Raw genomic sequence first — 19,597 nt, 5'->3', positions numbered from 1 at the left:
TTCTGTTTCTTTATCAAGGCATGACAACATGAATACACTCAGTGTAACAAAAGTATCGAATATAGTACATGAGAACTATCAACCAATCAAATAAATGTGTACAATTGATATTTTTTGATGGAAGACAAAAACAGAGTAGTACTATCAGATGACTCTGATGTAGAGTTGCTTAGCACAGAAGTCAAACTCTTAATGCTATACATTACAAGCAACAGCAAGCGTGACCGAACAGAGGAACCGTGTGTAGCAAGAGCCGTTAAACAAAGTGACCTTGAAGTGACTCTTAAATCAATTAACAATGTAGAAATCGGCCAATCGCCTTTCCTGAATAGCGATTGCAAATTAAAGACAGAACATGTTTTCGTTAAGGTAGCCGAGTCAGTTTTTAAACATATCACACAGCAGTTTCTCCATGGGAGTGTTTCCAATGGTCCGGTGGAAGAACAACAGCTCAATGCGTTCGGAATTCACAAAACGCAGGGACGGAAGAATAAGTAGCAGCTTTCCGAACCTTAACAAAAGAAAAAACTGTGATCAATGATCAATGCTACCTACTTAACACAATTTTATTCCGTTTTTTTCTAGTGTTTGCCTCTTTTAACACCACATGAATATGGCATCATCTTAATTATCTTTTCGTTCTTTTAATTCTACCTCATGCAAGTCAAACTACTGTCCATAAAATGTCTGAAGGGGAAAAAAATGTTTTTCATTGCGTTATGTTGCAAAAATGTTTTTATCCTGTAATTTTTCGGTGAGGGCAACATTTACCAGTTCTACAAATTGTAACATTTGTCCGGAGAATTAGGATATTAATTGAAAATTGGAATAAAAGAATGCTGACGTACTATTGGCCTATTAAACAGTAGTAGCTCTGACTGCAAGCTAGTCTTGAGACGGGATAATACCTGGCATGTTGACTAGGGTAGTGAGAGCGGATATGTTGTCCCAGCATCACATGTGACTGATCCTGAAGGTTCTCCACTTGTTCTGGGTCTTTTAGACCACGGGTCTCTGTTGGTAACAGTAAGCAACACCATGAGAAGAAAATAACCTACATTTATATTTAGTTTTAATGTTTCTAAACCAAGTCAGCATTTATACACTAGCGCAATGAGTCAGATCGGGCTCCAAGCACGCCTTATCATAAATATGCTGAGAACACTGGTTTCAATCATTCCAAATAACCAAAATGCCTTTTTGTTTTTGAAGAAGCAGGTTCTCACCAGGCTTGAAGAGTACGATAGCTTTGAGACAGGCGAACTCCGTGGGGTCGACAGCGAGGGCTTTGAAGCGACTGAACACCTCCTGCAAGAGTCTCAGGTCCAGGCTCGTGTAGCTGGTCTTACCCTGCATGCTGGGGGACAGGTCGGGTAGGGAGAGCAAGGGGCAGCTCTCCAAGGGTAAAGACCACTGGATTGCGCACAGGAGGAAAAGCTCACTCCACGCTTCCTCCAGTAAAATCACCTGCAGGGAAACCAAGATGGTGAAACCGAGACCCTCACTGCCATGTAGTCCGTTTCCCAGGACAGCCAATATTGAATTTCCTTTCGGTGAATCCTGTGAGTCAAAGCATATAGTATCACCTGGTCTCGGAAGGGCAGGTTGGAAAACACCGGAAGGTTCTTGGCCCACTTCACCGACATGAAGAGGAGCCTCGCAGAGGTCTCGTAAACGTTTTCTGAGGCAGACGGGTAAAGTGCCATGTGATATTCGGAGGAGGCTCGCTCCGGCTCGTTGCTGGTCACGTCAACGTTTTCATCAACTGAAACGGAGGAGAAAATGTTCAAAACTTCTGCTGATTGCTGTCTTTTAACATATCTGTCAACCTATACCTTTTTTCCTGTATTGTATACGTTTTTTGATCATTTCACATTGTGTACGGCGTATAACAACTTTTGTATTTTTTTTTTAGTACATTTTTGTCAAACCGATCTCGTACCCATTTAGTCATAGTCGACTGATAAGATTGTCATGTTTTAAGCATGATAAGCGCACGCGCATTACCCTTTCACACGTCTGCCTTTTCACTATATAAAGACAGCAAGCAATGTACCCAGACAGTCAAGCTGTCAGCCTCATACAGCGACATCTACAGAATCTTGAATTCAGCACATACAAAAGGATTGATTGATTGGGCACTACGTCCACTTTGGGGCAAATTATAGACTTTTAAGTGCGCCCTATGTGAGTAAATATGTGCCGCATTGCCTTTGTACGGTTTATTATCAGTAAATAAGGGGAATTGCAATCATTAATAAGGGGAGCAATTGGCCGAGGTTGACAGTTATGTTTTTAGGTTCTCAAATTTGAAATGTTCTAAGATTTCCATCAGTTTATGTATTCATGTACTGTTGATTGTTTGAATTATGAAGAGGCCATAACATTTGCAAAAGGAAAATGTCACTTTCATGGGCATTTCATCACCACCTAAAACTACCCCTAGACACAGAAATAAAGTGGAAGAAGAGATAAAATGCTCCTCACCATCCTCCGGCTCTAGCTTGGCACAAGTCTCGGCCGTCATGAGGCTGGCCATGAAGCGATGGTTGTTCTGAGGGCTGACGCAGCGTTGGGGGGTTACGGAGGAGGTGATAGCTATGGATGATGTGATGTGGGGCCATGTAATAACAGAGCCACTTGAGGAGGAGGAAGAAGAGGATGAGGACGAGGTGGGCTCCCGCGTGGTGGCCAGGTGCTCTTTCTCATGATCCAAGTCGATGGAGTCCAGACGCACCTGAGCGGTGCTACGGGGCTGGCGCTCATTCTGCACGGCTGTGATCGACAGGGAAGCAGCTTGTCAGATTTCACGCGCTTTCACACACAGATCAATTCTACATGTTTACCATCTTTATTCATGCCTGCCTGCAGGCACTTCTTCAGCCGGCACGCCTGGCACTGGTTGCGGTGAGCTTTGTCCACCGGACACATGCCCGTGCCCGCCTGACACCTGCATACCAAAAAAAACCCATTTGTTTTTGTTGAATCTTTTCAGAAGAGAAAACACTACACGTTATTTTTTTTTTTTTGTTTTTTTTTCTTTTTTTAAGATGAACTCTTATTAAAGCATGACAATGATGCAGTCACCTAATGCAATATTTGGCAGCCCAAATCTCAGTCAAACAGAAAGAGGGGGCAATTGAAGATTATGTTAATTATTGTACTTTCTTTGTAATGGTGTACAGCTGTAAAGCATCAGACTCACTAAAACACATATTGTAATAGTGCACTTTTCTGGGTGAAATATAATTAACTATAGTTAATAACTTAGTTAGTTGTTATTATCATTGAAAACAATTTTGGTCAACCTCGTGCATCTGAGTGTTAATGAAACAATACTATAATAACGTGAATGAATATTTTCTAGTAAAAGTTATTCATACAACTTGTAAAACAATTTTAATGTTCAGTATACTAATATATATAATAACAAATTATCTAGATAAGAAAAATGTTATATATCTATTTTCATGTAAACTATACTGTATTAATATTGCAAATTTAGAACAAAGTAAAAAAGAGTCAGATTAAATGACTTAAAACCAAGGCTCAGAATTAACATTCATTTTAATATTATTAATATTTGCCTAAACCCAATATCACCATACTTTATTAAACTTGTTTACATAAAATAGGTGCAAGTCTGGCAATAGGTTATCAAAAGCAATTTTTTTTCAATGTTATTAATATTATTTGAGCAAGATTCTCCAGAAATTAATTATATTTTTGTTTCCTTTCTGTCCTACCTGTAAATGAGTCTCCTTCTCACGCTGCGTTTGAAGAAACCACTGCAGCCATTGCAGGCATAGATGCCATAGTGTTTTCCACTGCTGGTGTCCCCGCAAACTTTGCAGACCAGAGCAGGACTCAGAGCTTTGCCAGGGGCCGGACTCTTGGCTGCGAGTCAAACACAGATGAGTTGATTAGTAACGGACACTCATTGATGAATTGTATCATATGGTGGGCCTGCCATTTGGGTTGGGAGCTGAGTTTGCATGAGGCCGGCACAGTGACAACACATTTTTTGTGTGTATGATTGTGACGAAAAAACAATGAATGAATGTTAAATAACCCCAAACTGACACTAATTGAAAAAAATAAAAAATACTACTACTACTTCTACTACTACTACAACATCTTGCAGTACACTCAATTTAGCAGTACTGTGATGGTATTTCGAAAAGTACACATACTCAAGTAGTTTTACTTAGAAGTCACTGTGCTAATTTAGGTCTTCATGATTAGTACCATTATTAACCACTACTCGTTCTCTTGACATTAATTCTTTGTCAGTAAATGGTTTTACAACCCATCATTCTCATCCACTTGTAGCTCTTAAAGATGAAAGTCATCTCTCACCTCCTCTGCTGTCATCCGTCCCCCCGCTTCCAGTCGACCCGGTGGGCGAACAAGACGGTGCCATGGGTATCTTTATCAGATGATCCTCCATCATTTTCACTGAAATACTTTCTTTCCTGCTGATGATTGACATAGGGGAAAAAAATGACCCCTGATCCTGAAAATTCCCTCAAACGGTGTCTGATATCAACAAGTACAAGCTTTGGCGGGGAAAATACAAGGGGGCCCGCTCCCAAGGTGCAGATGGCAAACGGAGTCCCCTGCAGAGCCTGTCAGCTCGCAGCAGCTTCTGGTGTAGAAATGCAGACTCAAATTCGCTTGCTGCACAGGTCGCGTGTCCACCCACCGACCTTGAGGGTCCGTCACTGTCTGTGGGTGCTCCTCGGTGGCACCTGCTCAAAAGGGAGCCGAGGAGGGGTGGGTGGGTGCTAGGGCTTAGCCCCAAGTGCTGTGTAAGCAGCATGCTTATTTGTCATCCTCTTAATCTTTACTGTTCATCTCGTGGATCAATCAGTCACATTGCCACAACATTGGTGTTGCTAAGTCTCCCAAAATGTGATGACCTCTGGAAGAACTGTAATTTTAAGCCTGTAAAGTCGCATCAGTGCATCAGTCAAAACTGCTCTTGAGCCCCTCCATTTAATGAGGGAGCGCATATTATTATATTTACTACTTGTCTCTTCAATTTGTTCAACACGCTTCATTTCTCCCCTTATATATTTGATCTGCATGATTGCCTCCCATTCTTAATGAGTCTCAGTGTTTGCTCAGGAGCTGGCTATTAACACCAATTTTGTTCTTTTGGACAAACTGCGGTTCACCTGCTTCCCCTTGGCAGCAGGGTGAAGGGTCAAAATCGGACTAATAAAAATGGAATAGCTGATGTTATACTAGTCTGCATAAATTTAGCTCATATGGGTGCTGCATTTATTAGCGTAGTGGTAAAATTTTGAGTGCCTTTCAGCGGAATAATGATGAACTCAGGGAGTTCCGGTAGGGAAAAAAGTGTAATAAAACAAATATTGATAGTTTGAATAAATCTATAAAGGTATTGTTGTCCATTTTCCAGACTGCTTGTGTAAATCGGGTTGTCAGCTAACTTGAAATGACAGGCGGAATACAACTTGGACTAGCTGCCTGTCAATAATGCCAAAAGATACAGAACTTCAAACAGCACCAAAAATAAACCACGGTATTTTAGACAAAGGTAAAATAGAAAAAGCATGTGCTACAACAGGAAACCGGAGTACCTGGAGAAAACCCACGCAGACAAATACATGTTACTTGTATGTACATTGTTTGATACTTTTATCTAGCCTAGATGCCGTCGTCATCTCTTTGGGTTATAAAGTATCCCCTCTCAACATGATGTCCCCTCTGTAACAGTAGACAGTAACACTTGGTAGCATATATATTTAATGATGGTTTTTTTTCACTATCACTATTCCTTCTATTCTTCTGCCTGTTTGTCATTTTCTCTGTACCCTCAAAAACATTTTCCCCCTAGCTGCATTCTCTAAATAAATCTCATCTCATTTTCTGAACCGCTATATCCTCATTAGGGCCGTGGGGGGTGCTGGAGCCTATCCCAGCTGACTGCGGGCCAAAGGCAGGGGACACCATGAATCGGTGGCCGGCCGATCGCAGGGCACAAGGAGACAGACAACCATGCACACTCATACCCATACCAAGGGGGAAATAAGAGTGATAAACCAGCCTACCATGCATGTTTTTGGAATGTGGGAGGAAACCGGAGTACCCGAAGGAAACCCACGCAGGCTCGGGGAGAACTTGAAATTGATTTGAACCCAGGACTCGGAATAAATAACACAAATAAATAACCACACTATGAGTATACCAGGTGTGGCCTGGTGTTTAAGTGGTTAGAGCGTCTGCCTCACAGTTCTGGGGTCGAGGGTTAGATCCATGGTCAGTCCTCACTGTGTGGAGTTTGCATGCTCTCCCGGGCTTGCGTGGGTTTTCTCTAGATACTCCAGTTTCCTCCCAGATTCCAAGAACATGCATGCATTTAACATAAATACCTTCAGGAATAACCGGATTTATATGCCATCATATGCCCTCAGGCCAACCTATGCCATAACGGATTTATTCGCATGAAGAGGAGGTATGCAGAAATGCTCCATAATTTTGGCTATTCAACAAGTATTACTAGTATTTCCTCTCGGGATGTTCTGACCATGATTGTGAGCAATGACATTGTCCAAAGTAAATGCCAAGGACAGACTGAATATTAATTATTGCTCACTGCACATTATAATGGCAAACTATCTATAGAAAGATTGTGCATTCAAAAATAAAGGAATTTAGATAGATTAGAATCATAACTTTAGAATTTATTGATCTAGAAAATTCCAATTTTTTTTCAAGTAACACACCATCACAGACTGGTGTTAAAATCATTATCACTTTCAGTCTCAGGAAAGCAGGCTCCCCAAATTCCCTATGGACAATAATCAATAACTGCATGTGTGTGGTCACCATATTTGCTGCATTTGAAATTATTGATTGCTGCCACGTGTATTTATTTCATGATTTCATGGACTGCCAAACCCAAATTGTTGGAAAAACATTGTAAACCTGTCTGCATGTGCACACTGTACACCACCAAACCTGCAAATTTAGTGTCAATGTCAGCGTATTTCGCGAGACACAACAACAAGGCCCTATTAAATGGCAAAAACAAGGAGGAAAGCAGTTAAGTAGATTAGGGTTTGACCACATTTTGTCTGCCCGAACACAAGTCACAGTCAATAGAAGATGGGGGGAAGAGACACAATTAGCTCAAAAGATTAAAAGAGCAGTGAAGACACAGTTCTTGAGGGTATCCTCAGCCATATGGTGACTCCTCTTTTCATCCTTGGCCGCCACAATGTTGACCTTTGAAAGATTTACTGGTTAATTAGTCCTCTGAGTTCAGCGTTCTAAAGACTTTCTGCTTGAATTCACCTAATCGCACTCTGATCACCGATATATCGAATTGCTATTGTTTTGAGAGAGATAAAATATATATATATATTTTACAAAACCCAGCTGAAGACTTTATAAAATTGTACGTATAACTCAGTGGCGGTCCGTGCATTTTCTCGTGGCACCTTCAACGGGTAAAATCCACTTCTTAGCAGCATTTAATGATTAAATACAAATACTGGAGCTTTTCAGACATTACAACCGGGCCGGGGGGTGATTTTCCCGGGAAAAGACAGCGATGGACGTCAATGGCGAAACGGCAAAAATTGCACTAAAATGCAGTAAAATCCACTTCCTGGCAGCATTTATTGATTAAATACAAACACTGGAACTTAAATACAAACACTGGAGCTTTTCAGATATCAGAACCCGGCCCACAATTGAAATATAATTTAGGAATATAGCCATATTTTACTCACCAAAAATCCTTTTTAACTGTACACAATATCCATCCTCCTTTCTTTCTCCCTTCTTTTCTATCGCCATCGAATCTAATGCTGAAAGCCGAGCCTGTCCTGTCGTATTTCTGGCATAGTCCGTCTTGAAAATGGCTTTAAATCAACACAACTGTCAGGAGCGGCCTGTTTGTCCCTCCTGACGTGCCGTCAGAGAGCAGCTGCAGTCAATCTGCTGATTGCTTCCTGTTTTGTTATTTAAAGAGCAATGAGTCATAGTACCATTGCCGGATCGTTACTTCTGTTCCAGCATGCGCCCAGCATGCTGCCGTTTTGTTTCCAAGCCATTGTTGATTTATAGATCCCTGTTGATTTATTAAAGGATGTCGTTTGAAGCCAACTGCCTCGATTCAACTCCCGTTTCCCGCGGATGGGTCCTAATATATTCCCGATCGCGCCGCGACAACGCGGCACGATTGTAACAACAACAATATATTTGCTTGTGCAGCTCGCTACAGATACAGTTTGGTAGCTCTGGCTAATCACTAGCCAATCATAGTTGGTGAAAGCGATGACGTATCCCTACGCCTGCGACAAGGCATTGTGGTGTTGCCAACTTGAAATCTGATTGGTTAAAGCAACAGTCTTATCGACGCTTGTTTAATTCAGCAGAGCCTGCAGAACTGATTGTGAAGGCCTTGAGGCAGATTTCTGACCCTGCAACAAATAATGGCTGAAATGTGATTGGTTAAATGCTTCAATATGAAAACACATCTGGAAGCAGTGCAACCAGGGGGGAAAGCAATGTAAGGAAGCTAACAGACAATTTGGAATTATTTCATAAGTATTGATGGACAAAATATAATATATGATTCAGATATTTCTTAGGCCAGCCGAGAAGGCTTTGAAGGACCTGACGGCCCGGCACTGGTACAACTGTTTAGACATCTTTGGCATCGCCATACCATTTACATTTTGGCCCCAAAATATTTAGATGCTAAATAACATAATTGCCAAAATGAGTTATACAGAAACTTTGCATCCAAACATTCAGAAAATAGCAGATATTTTGAAAAGTGGTGTCATATTACGGACCACTATGAGGGAAAACAAACGGGAATAATAATTCTCTTGCATTTAATGGTCTTCGTTTCTGCTATTTTTTAAACAGCAGGAGCCTCTGGAGATATTTAATATACTGCAATCATTTCCCTAATATTGCCCGACCATGCCTTTTAATATCCTGCCCACAGGAATGATGATAGAACTGATTTATTATTTATGACAATCATTGAAAAAATAATAGCTTTGCAATCATTTGTTTTCATACATTAAATTCAGGACCATACGCACAAAACCAGGAAATGTATGGTTTGTTTGTTGACTCAAAAATAAATATGAATCTTTTTGACAGAATATTCTGTGCTTTAAGAAGCAGAATTTTGACATGAGACATGAACGTTGTCTTTGTTAATGAAGGTAAGCTGAAGAAAAGAGCGACAGCGGCGAGCGGCGTTTTTACCAGTGAAGACATGCTTACATGAGCATGCCATAGATTACCTCTGCCAAGACAAATAGATTAGACGAGCGCAGTCTAATATTAGGATTCAAAGGATGATTAGAGGAACAGTGTTATGTAATCATATCAGATTCGTATCAGACTTTTTAAAACAGCACCAACACTTTGCCATCAATAGGCTAAAAATAATTTCCATTTTGAGTTGTCATGTTGTTTGAGTCACTAGACTGTGATACTTTTATAATATTAAGATTGACTTTGAGACCTTTGTGCTATTTTCCAATGGGAAATTGTGACATTTGCCATTTTTTTCCACTTGCATGGACAGAAATTGGTGATTAACTGTCTAATCTTCCAATTTCTTTTCTTTTCGTGGTTGATTGGAAAAGTTGTTTTTCTTGGTTTATATTATTATTATTGTAATCATTATGAATTCATTTCATAAATATGTTACCTAACTTAATCAGCTGTTATAAATTCAAATCGTGGAATTATTTTATTTTATTGTTCTTTAAATGACCGGGAAAGTCAAATTGTGTAGATGATCCACATGAACCAGCGCTAATTTAGACAAATATTATTTCTCGCGTAGCACACACTTGGCTGAGCTTGTTTGTTTGAACGAACCGTTCTCATGTCAATTTTAGACAGCTCTTTTCCCTTTCCTAAGATACCATGAATTTAGAATGATCTGTAATATATTTCAAAACATTCCGTATTGTGAATTAATTTCAGTGTCATGTTAACCTCTTAATAGCAGCAACTATTGTGTTTTCCACTGAGTTAGATCTATTCAATTACTAGGTAAGAACTTTTTTAGTTCTAAAATGATTTCTCATGCTATTGTTATATGTTATATCTATTAATAATACAATAATTGATACTAATAATGATGAATTCTGTATCGCCACTAAGAGTGAGGTTGCTGTTTTAGGAAATGAAGGCCCACCAAGCTCAAGTTCTCCTTCAAGAATCAGCTTATGGTATTCATTTTGAGCACCCCTAATATACAATAAACATAATAAGGGTCGCCAACTACCAACTACCTCAAAAAGTTACATGGCAGATAATAGGCGGCTTGTCCACTACTTCCCAAGACATTCCATCAATTCTTCCCAAGAGACTTGGTCCAATCTGGCACACAAGAGTGTTACCATGGATCATGGAGGGAATTCAAGGATGATTGTGTGGAGATAAAGGGGGAGTTAAATCTGATCTGACCAGTGCTGACGGCAGCATTGTGACAGCAGCCTTCGATCAGCCCTGCCTCGGGTGTGTGTATCTACGCACATGTATGTGTGTGTATATGTGTGTATTATATAACACTATGATAAATCTGCCTTTGGGATCTGACTGTGGAAACTGAGCTTCTTACCTGTACACCAAGTGTGTCTGAGAGCAGATCTTAATCTTATACATCAATCGACTCAGCGCCTGTTCACAAAAACAGAAACGTTTTATTTTACATTTTTATTTGTTTATTGTATTATAAGAGCTGCCTCGTGGTGTAGAGGTTCACATGCCTGACTTCGGTGCGGGCAGGCGTGGGCTCAATTCCTGCTAGTGGTGGTATGATTGGGAGTCCAGATGGTCATTTGTCTCTCTGTGTGCCCTACGATTGACTGGTGACCAGTCTAGGGTGTAGTCTGCCTTTTGCCCGAAGACAGCTGGGTTAGGCTCCAGCAACCCACGCAATCCTTTTGAGGATGGGCGGTATGGAAGATGAATGAATGAATGAATATTATATCATATTTTGTTAGTCAAGTACTCAGATAAAGCCTATGGGTTGCACTTCACTCAGATCGATTGATTAATTTCAAATAACTTAATGTTCATTTTTTAAAGACATATATCATATTAACGCTAATAGATCTTTTTAAAAGTTTTGAAGCATTTCAACTCATTAGGGACCCTTTGGAGGAAAAGAAAATGCATCACTTGATCAAATGAATAAACCTAGTTACCTTATTTAAAAAGCTAAGCAGTTGATTAAAATAGACTACACACTTCTAAGTGATTTATTATTTCACAAAATATCTAATTTTAGAACTTGATGCAAGCCCTCATCATCGTTTCAAATAAGGACTGATGATTGATTTTGCGAGTTTCATTTTAAACTGATTATGAATAAAATAAGAAATTGCCACAAAATGCTTGTTACGAAACCACACTGCAACGGGGGTCGAACATTTTGGAACACAACTGTTTTCAGTGAAATTAACAAATAGTATTCACAGATTCTGACTACTATTCTGCAGGTGTTCTGGAACAACCTCAATGATGATCAAGGGATTGCCCTATGTGAGTGGTGTCCAAACTATTCCAGAAAATCCTAAAATGGGTGCAGGATTTAATTGCAGCCAAGCAAGATCACCCCCTTCGCCCAATCTGGTGCCTTACAAGTGAAATCAGATGATTGCAATCAGGTGCTGGTTGTTTTGGAAGAAACCACAGTGGTTAAACTGGTTGTGCTGGATCAATTGGAACAAAAACCAGGAACACAGTTTTGGAAGAAACCACAGTGGTTAAACTGGTTGTGCTGGATCAATTGGAACAAAAACCAGGAACACAGTTTTGGAAGAAACCACAGTGGTTAAACTGGTTGTGCTGGATCAATTGGAACAAAAACCAGGAACACAGCGGCTCTTGAAGACCAGTTTGGAGAACTAAGGTACATATCAATGGCTGTTATTCATATAGTGGAGGACAAGATGTACAGAAACTTGATATATGGAAAGAGTTATATATATCGGAGTGCATGTAATGTAAATTGAATACACCACTGAGGGTCTTAGATTGCATGTGGGCTGTGTGGGATAGTTAAAAAAAGTCAAGTTTCAAAATGATACCAACTGAGTAATGTTTTAATTGGCAAATTTGTGTAGCACAGAATCACATTTTGAAAAAATTGGGGTTCATATTTAGTTCAGTAATGTTGCTTGGAGGTGGCACAGTTCTAGGGTTCGATCCCATCTGGGTCTGCACCAAGTGGAGTTTGCATGTTCTCCCTGGGCTTGCATGGATTTTCTCTGGGTACTCCATTTTCCTCCCACATCCGAAAAACATGCAGGGTAGGTTTGTTGAACACTCTTAACGTGCCACTAGGTATGAGTGTGAGCATGAATGGTCGTCCATCTCCTTGTGCCCTGCGATTGGCTGGCCCGCGATTCAGGGTGACCCTCGTCTAGTGCTTGTAGTTAGGTGGGATAGGTTCCAGCATCTCCCGTGACGCTAAAACGAATGAATGTTTTTTGGCTCACTTCCAGCTCTGGGCCCCTCGACCATTAAACTGCTCACAATAGTGCCAAGGGCCACCATGTTTGTGTGTCAACTGTTGGCAGAGGAAGTAGGCTTGCCTTTTGCGACCATCTCTTCCCATTCTGACCTAGATTTCTGATAGTAAACAGCTGCTTGCTAAAGTGATGCCATGCTGCCATCAGCAGTAAAGTCAGGAGAGATAAACATCAGATTGGAGCATCATTGAGCCTCTTGTTTCAGCTCCGTGCCCTGTGGTTTGTTTAGGCCAGTGTTTTGCCACCCTTTTGAGCTGAAGTACATTTTTGGCAAAAATCTTAGGGTACACCACCATCTGATGAGCTTTTCAATTAAAACAATGTCACCTACATTTACAATTTAAACTCATTCTCATCAAAGTTTAATCAACCTGAATGAAATAAACACCAAAATAATATTTCAATATCTAATATTTCCACACCGACCTTATGTCGACATAAGGTGAAGTTCATGAACCTCAAATGTTTACATGATAAAAAGTAAAAATAAGTAATGTAATGACTTTATTATTGTATTTTTTTTACTTTTTCTCCCAAGATGACTTCAATCTCTTAATGTTACTCGAAAAGCAGTTTTGTGGCCACACAGATTTTGCGTCGCCAAAAGTTAATGACCGTAAAACCAAACAACTTTCGATTCACTTTATGTTAAAAAATAAGCAGCAAAACGACTTAAATCTTGTAGAATTACAATATGGACCTATTGTTTGTTATATTTCAATTTGAAACTCATAATTTTTTGAATCATTTTTTTCATGTTTTTGCTATGTTTTCTATTTCTTTAACTCTGATCTTGGGATTTTTATTTATTTTTTATTCTAACGGTATAGCACCAAATTCTGGGCTCTATGGCAGTGGGCCCAAATCCATGGCAGTGTCTGAGCATAAATAATCATAATAAAGGTAATTAATAATAAGTAATAATTCAGGGGTTAAAACAAATGTTCGGAAGGGTTATTAATGTTATAGATGACAATCTATACTGCACGTGTTAAATCCTCTGTGGTTAAAATGTCAATCATCTTAAATCGGTTTAGATAATCCTTTGAATGCCAAGTGTTAGGAAAGAGTAGGATTATGACTGCTAGGTTTGCTTATACATTTGCAAAGAGATCATGTTTCGGATTGTGCTTTTTTTCTATTGTTCCTTTGGGACTTGTGTGATGTGAAGTTATCGATGGAAGGAATAAGGAAGAAAAGCATGAACATTGGGTGCAAATTATAAATATAAATATTGTAACATTGCGTGGGACTTGCAAATGTTACAATATCTTTAGTACATTAAGTTTAATAGTTTTATGGGGCTGTTTGATATGGGGTTTATAGTTAAAACATCCCCCTCCAAGATTATAATGTAAGCAACATTCATAGTCACTTCCAATTTTATTCATGTACAAGTGTTCCAGCCCAAAAAAACTCAACTAAGTAAAATAGGTTAGATGAAATGAGAATTCCTAAATTTTGTGGCACAGTTTTAAATGAAAAAAAGCAATTCTGTCTGATCTGTTCATCACCTCTATCCACACCATAGACTAATTACAGCGTCTGGCAGATGGCAATCACTCCAAAACCTAATTTACTACCTCAACCACTGCCACCACTGTTGCTGCTGTGGATTAGCACCAATGACTTTAGATTGGGCACGAGCGCTGTTGAAATGCTGCATATTCACAAAAGTATATTCACGTGTGGACATTTTTTTTCCAGTCAACAAATCATGGATGCTTTGGAATGTGAAAGGCATCTCTCTCAGTTGATGATTTGCAACGGTAGGTTCCATCCAATCTCTTTTTAACTCCTTCACTGCTATTGAAGCGATAGACTTTCCATCCATTTTGACAAGGGGAGCACTCCCAATTCAAATGAATCCGATGTCGCTAATCGTCAAAGGAAGCCAATGAGTTAAAATTGATATCCCAACCGCATCAACATTGCTGTAATATGCATCCACCTGCCTCACCCCCCACTACCCTCTGGATCATCTAGTGACTGCTGACACAGCCATTACTCACCAGTTTAAAGCAGCTCTTTGGCTGTGCAGCTCAGCCGCTTCGTTAAGGTTTTTGGGGAGGGGTTGAGTGCAAAGGGTCAGGCCACTGGGCATCTGAGATTACCCCCCAGCCACCATCTGCCATCCACATAATAATAATCAGCATGAGGAAATCAATTGCTTGAGTAAATATAGGCATTAAAATAGTTTGATATCAAAACTGACCAGCTAATTACGTTGATGTTTCTAAATTCCATTTTATCTTATCGAGGAAGTGAGCGTCTCTTAAAACATTTTTTTTTTTACAAATCAGTGATAAACTACGGATTGAACATGTGCTGATAGTGAAAAAAAATTATAATTAGCAAGGCAGGAAGCAGATATTTCCCCAATGCTCACATTTAGATGATTATTAATAATGATTTCAATAAATTGGAAAAGAAAGGGGGATATTTATCATACCTTTGTTTACAATTCAGTAAGGCACAATTAAACTTTGTTTCACTCAATATTCGGTCAGTCAATCTTTTTTTCCATCTTAACAAATGCTTTGGTCTAAAAAAAATATTGGTATATAATATGTGTTCATGTCAAACCCCCCCACCCCTTGTGAGGATAAGCGGTACAGAAATTGAATGAATGAATGTCAATCCCATGAAGATAATCCTCCTCAAACTAGAATAACCATATAAAATTACATTTTGTTAGATTAAAATATAAATTGTGTTTCATCATTCATGGTAGATTGACCAATAATGATTCAAAATGGTCAGATGTGCTTTAACAGGAGGCAGATGCTCCTCCATCTCAGTCAAAAGTTTATAGCCAGTAATTGAAACAGATGCTCCGCCTAGGCACACTTTTCCCCCATTTTTTTCTTTTCTTAACAAGCACACTACATTGTTAAATAATCGGCTCAAGGTTCATCACAATAGTATTCACATCCACTGTTTTTGTCTCCAACTGTCTGAATCCTGCATTGAAATATGTGCTTTAACACCAGTGGTAAACCAAAATGGCTTTTTTTTTTTTTACTAGAATTTGGATGGGAGTTAAAAAGAAAAAAAAGATCGCTATATGATGCAACGAGAGCAAACCAGTCCATCCAAAGTGATTTCAGTAGTCATTTATTGTCTGGATACAAAGTGTAATGTTAGACAGAGGCATCAGAGAAGGATTAGCAAGTAGCAGCACATGTTAGGGAGTGAGAGTGTGGGCCAAAGCGTGCGCAATAGGCCCCTTGTCATGGAGACCGTGGCCGGTGACACACGTCTAAGCACACTTCGTTGAGACTCAGAGCAGACAGATTATGATTCCACAAAGACAGGCACATGAAACTGTAATCTGTGCGCATGTGACGGTGACTTGATTACACAGCAAACAACACAAGATGGTAATTAGATAATCTGTCATTTAAAGTGAACAAAAAATAAAGCCAACACTTTTTCACGAGATGAACTGAAAGATGCAAAATCACCATTTCTCCCAAAAATATTTTGCACAAATTTCTCTAAATCTGTTCTACTGATCACTTTTCCTTTGCTGAGATCCATCCCACTGCACAATTGCGCTTACAAGAACTGTGTACAGATTTTGCAGCATAATCATGATGCAACATGAATGAAAATCGAAATTAAGGAGCTCTTTGCAATGCAAAATAGCAAAAATATAGAAACAGTGGCAAAATGGAAAACAACAAGCTAAATAGGCATCTCTTAAAATAACAGTTTTTCACATGTAACAATAGCCTAAAAAAAGGACAATACGTGATTATAGAGGAAAAAAGAAAACCTATATAAATCGCACTTTAGTATTAGTCGCAGGCCTCGCCAAACTATGAAAAACGTGCGACTAGTCCAGAAAATATGGTGTGTACATACAAATATATGTATTTATTACTGTTTTTTTTATGTTTATTTGCAAAAAAAGACCCGTATTTAACGTTTTTAACTTTTCTCTGATTCTGAAACTCGTAAACACTAAAATCCCTTGAGATGAGACACTGGTATGTGGCGTAAACATTTCTCTCCCTACGCCGTATTTCAGGACCTCCATAGACCACCGTAAGCGTCATGGGTTTTTCATCTTCACTAGATATAAAATGTAGAGATTATAATATTATAATATATAATATTTTTTAAAGAATTCATTGATCATTCATCTGTGATCTGAACATCCTTCCTTCAATCTGAGTGCTACAGAAACCCAGCGGACTTTGGGTGAAAAGCTAGCAGGAGCAATCACACCACTACCAAGCGGGACTCGAACGTTGTCTCATTTTGCACCTAAATTTTCTTTCGTTTAATGGCTCAAGCTTGAAACTGAAATCGATTGACCTTTGTTTTTGCTCTAAAACCATTTTGAATCATTCATTCAAAGCATTGCATTTGAGCAAAAAGTGTCCTGATGGGCAGGAGGGCAAGATCCTGCCATGTAATCAGGTAGGGAACTTGAGCTGTTTTTCACCGGGTTGCCGTGGTCCCACTCATTATCTTATCTTCTATTGTAACCCGCTGTAATTCCCCCTCTCATGATTGATGATGTCGCTGTCTGATTACACCAAGACAAAACACTGCCACGATCACCTTTCGGCCTTGAATGCAGCTTCACAGACGCCATGAGGCCCGTCGTGGAAGGCTGATGAGTCTGTGTCATGTGGACTCCAGCAAAGAAACTACGACGGTCACAATCATGGTGGAGTAATTTAGAATCGGGATGGAATTGACAACGGCCTGAGAACCTCCAAAAAGAAAACGATCAAACTTTCCCCCCTGATGCAACAGAAAAAGACTTTATCTCAAGGTCACCTCAAAAGAATTCAGGACAAAGAAAAGCAACATTGATCATCTGATGAACTGAAAGGAACAATACCTCTTGTGGAAACAAGTTTATTAGACTAATATAATCAATGCTTACTACTCCTTGGATAAATAGTCATTAAAAAGGGACCACTTAATGTCTTTAGAATGTGTCTGTGGCCTGTCAGCCCCCTAATAAATCACTTGTGCTGTTACTGTAACTTTTTCCATTGAGACAGTGAGCCTTGCTTCTCTATGAAGTACATGTAGACAGATGCCTCATTATCCATGCCAAAGGAGACAAAACGAGTCTTAGAGCTGATGCCCCCCACTGCTGCTGGCATTTGGTTTCAAGCGGACCAACACAAGGCAACCGGCACCAGCACCGCTCATCTCTGACCTCAACTCGCAGGTCGCTCACAGAGTCACATTAAACATGCAGCCGATCCAAAGGTCCCCACCGGCAGTGTTAACAGAAGCATTGTCTTGCCTCTACCTGAGTCAACCCACATGTAACAAAGCACCATCCAAGTGGCCACTGAAGACACAGATAAAATAACACCCTTCAAATCCATTCGGAAGAGTCATTAGCAGACAACGCATTACTGTAATAAAAAATATTTATTTCTCAGTAGCGATGAGGAATTGCTACTGTGAAATAAGAGAAAATTTGAATTTTACCAGCCTCCACCAAATGAAAATATATATGTATGTATACATACATACATATATATATAAATATATATATGTATATGTATGTATATATATGTATATATGTATATATATACATGTATACATACATATATACACATGTATACATACATATATACACATGTATACATACATCTATACACATGTATACATACATATATACACATGTGTACATACATATATACACATGTGTACATACATACATACACATGTGTACATACATACATACACATGTGTACATACATACATACACATGTGTACATACATATATACACATGTGTACATACATATATACACATGTGTACATACATATATACACATGTGTACATACATATATACACATGTGTACATACATATATACACATGTGTACATACATCTATACACATGTGTACATACATCTATACACATGTGTACATACATCTATACACATGTGTACATACATCTATACACATGTATACATACATCTATACACATGTATACATACATCTATACACATGTATACATACATCTATACACATGTATACATACATCTATACACATGTATACATACATCTATACACATGTATACATACATCTATACACATGTATACATACATCTATACACATGTATACATACATCTATACACATGTATACATACATCTATACACATGTATACATACATCTATACACATGTATACATACATCTATACACATGTATACATACATCTATACACATGTATACATACATCTATACACATGTATACATACATCTATACACATGTATACATACATCTATACACATGTATACATACATCTATACACATGTATACATACATCTATACACATGTATACATACATCTATACACATGTATACATACATCTATACACATGTATACATACATCTATACACATGTATACATACATCTATACACATGTATACATACATCTATACACATGTATACATACATCTATACACATGTATACATACATCTATACACATGTATACATACATCTATACACATGTATACATACATCTATACACATGTATACATACATCTATACACATGTATACATACATCTATACACATGTATACATACATCTATACACATGTATACATACATCTATACACATGTATACATACATCTATACACATGTATACATACATCTATACACATGTATACATACATCTATACACATGTATACATACATCTATACACATGTATACATACATCTATATTTTATATATACAGTCATACCTCTACTTATGAATCCTTCTAGGTACAAAATGTTCAGGTTACGAAAGCTTTTGAGATACAAATGAGTGCCTCAAGATATGAAAAAAAGCATTAAAAGTGTAAGCTAATAAGAATAAAAGTGAATTCCTTTTTAGTGGAAAAGAAATATTAATCACAAATATTTTTTTCAATTGACTCAAACATTTTCGATACAGCCTCCCTAAAGCACTGTCCCAAAATTCAATCCTAGTTTTTTTCCCTTGTATTTATGTTATGACAATATTTTGTTTATATGTACTAATTTTTGTCATTTATTGTCAATGTATT

The 19,597-nt window shown here is 38.6% G+C and overlaps 1 protein-coding gene across 1 annotated transcript; it reads right to left on the bottom strand.

Moving 5' to 3' along the window:
- Positions 1–4,798, bottom strand: nr2e3 (nuclear receptor subfamily 2, group E, member 3). Its single transcript, XM_077594979.1, has 8 exons — positions 4,360–4,798; positions 3,747–3,897; positions 2,847–2,950; positions 2,488–2,775; positions 1,587–1,765; positions 1,227–1,467; positions 909–1,014; positions 1–511 (listed from the first exon to the last, which is right to left on the bottom strand). The coding sequence occupies exons 1-8, from the start codon at positions 4,490–4,492 to the stop codon at positions 379–381; spliced, it is 1,335 nt and encodes a 444-aa protein (XP_077451105.1). The 5' UTR covers positions 4,493–4,798; the 3' UTR covers positions 1–378.
- Positions 4,799–19,597: the final 14,799 nt, after the last annotated feature.

The sequence above is a fragment of the Stigmatopora argus genome, chromosome 2, assembly GCF_051989625.1.
Source record: "Stigmatopora argus isolate UIUO_Sarg chromosome 2, RoL_Sarg_1.0, whole genome shotgun sequence".
NCBI lineage: Eukaryota > Metazoa > Chordata > Actinopteri > Syngnathiformes > Syngnathidae > Stigmatopora > Stigmatopora argus.
Note: the sequence above shows the minus strand (reverse complement) of the source record. Positions and strands in the feature narration are given on the sequence as shown.

Excerpts from the sequence above, each read along its gene's own strand:
- nr2e3 (XM_077594979.1), bottom strand. The coding sequence starts at position 4,492 with ATGTCAATCATCAGCAGGAAAGAAAGTATTTCAGTGAAAATGATGGAG. Across the intron at positions 3,898-4,359 it reads GACGGATGACAGCAGAGGAG|CCAAGAGTCCGGCCCCTGGC; the intron begins GTGAGAGATGAC and ends TTTGACTCGCAG. Across the intron at positions 512-908 it reads TACCCTAGTCAACATGCCAG|GTTCGGAAAGCTGCTACTTA; the intron begins GTATTATCCCGT and ends TCTTTTGTTAAG.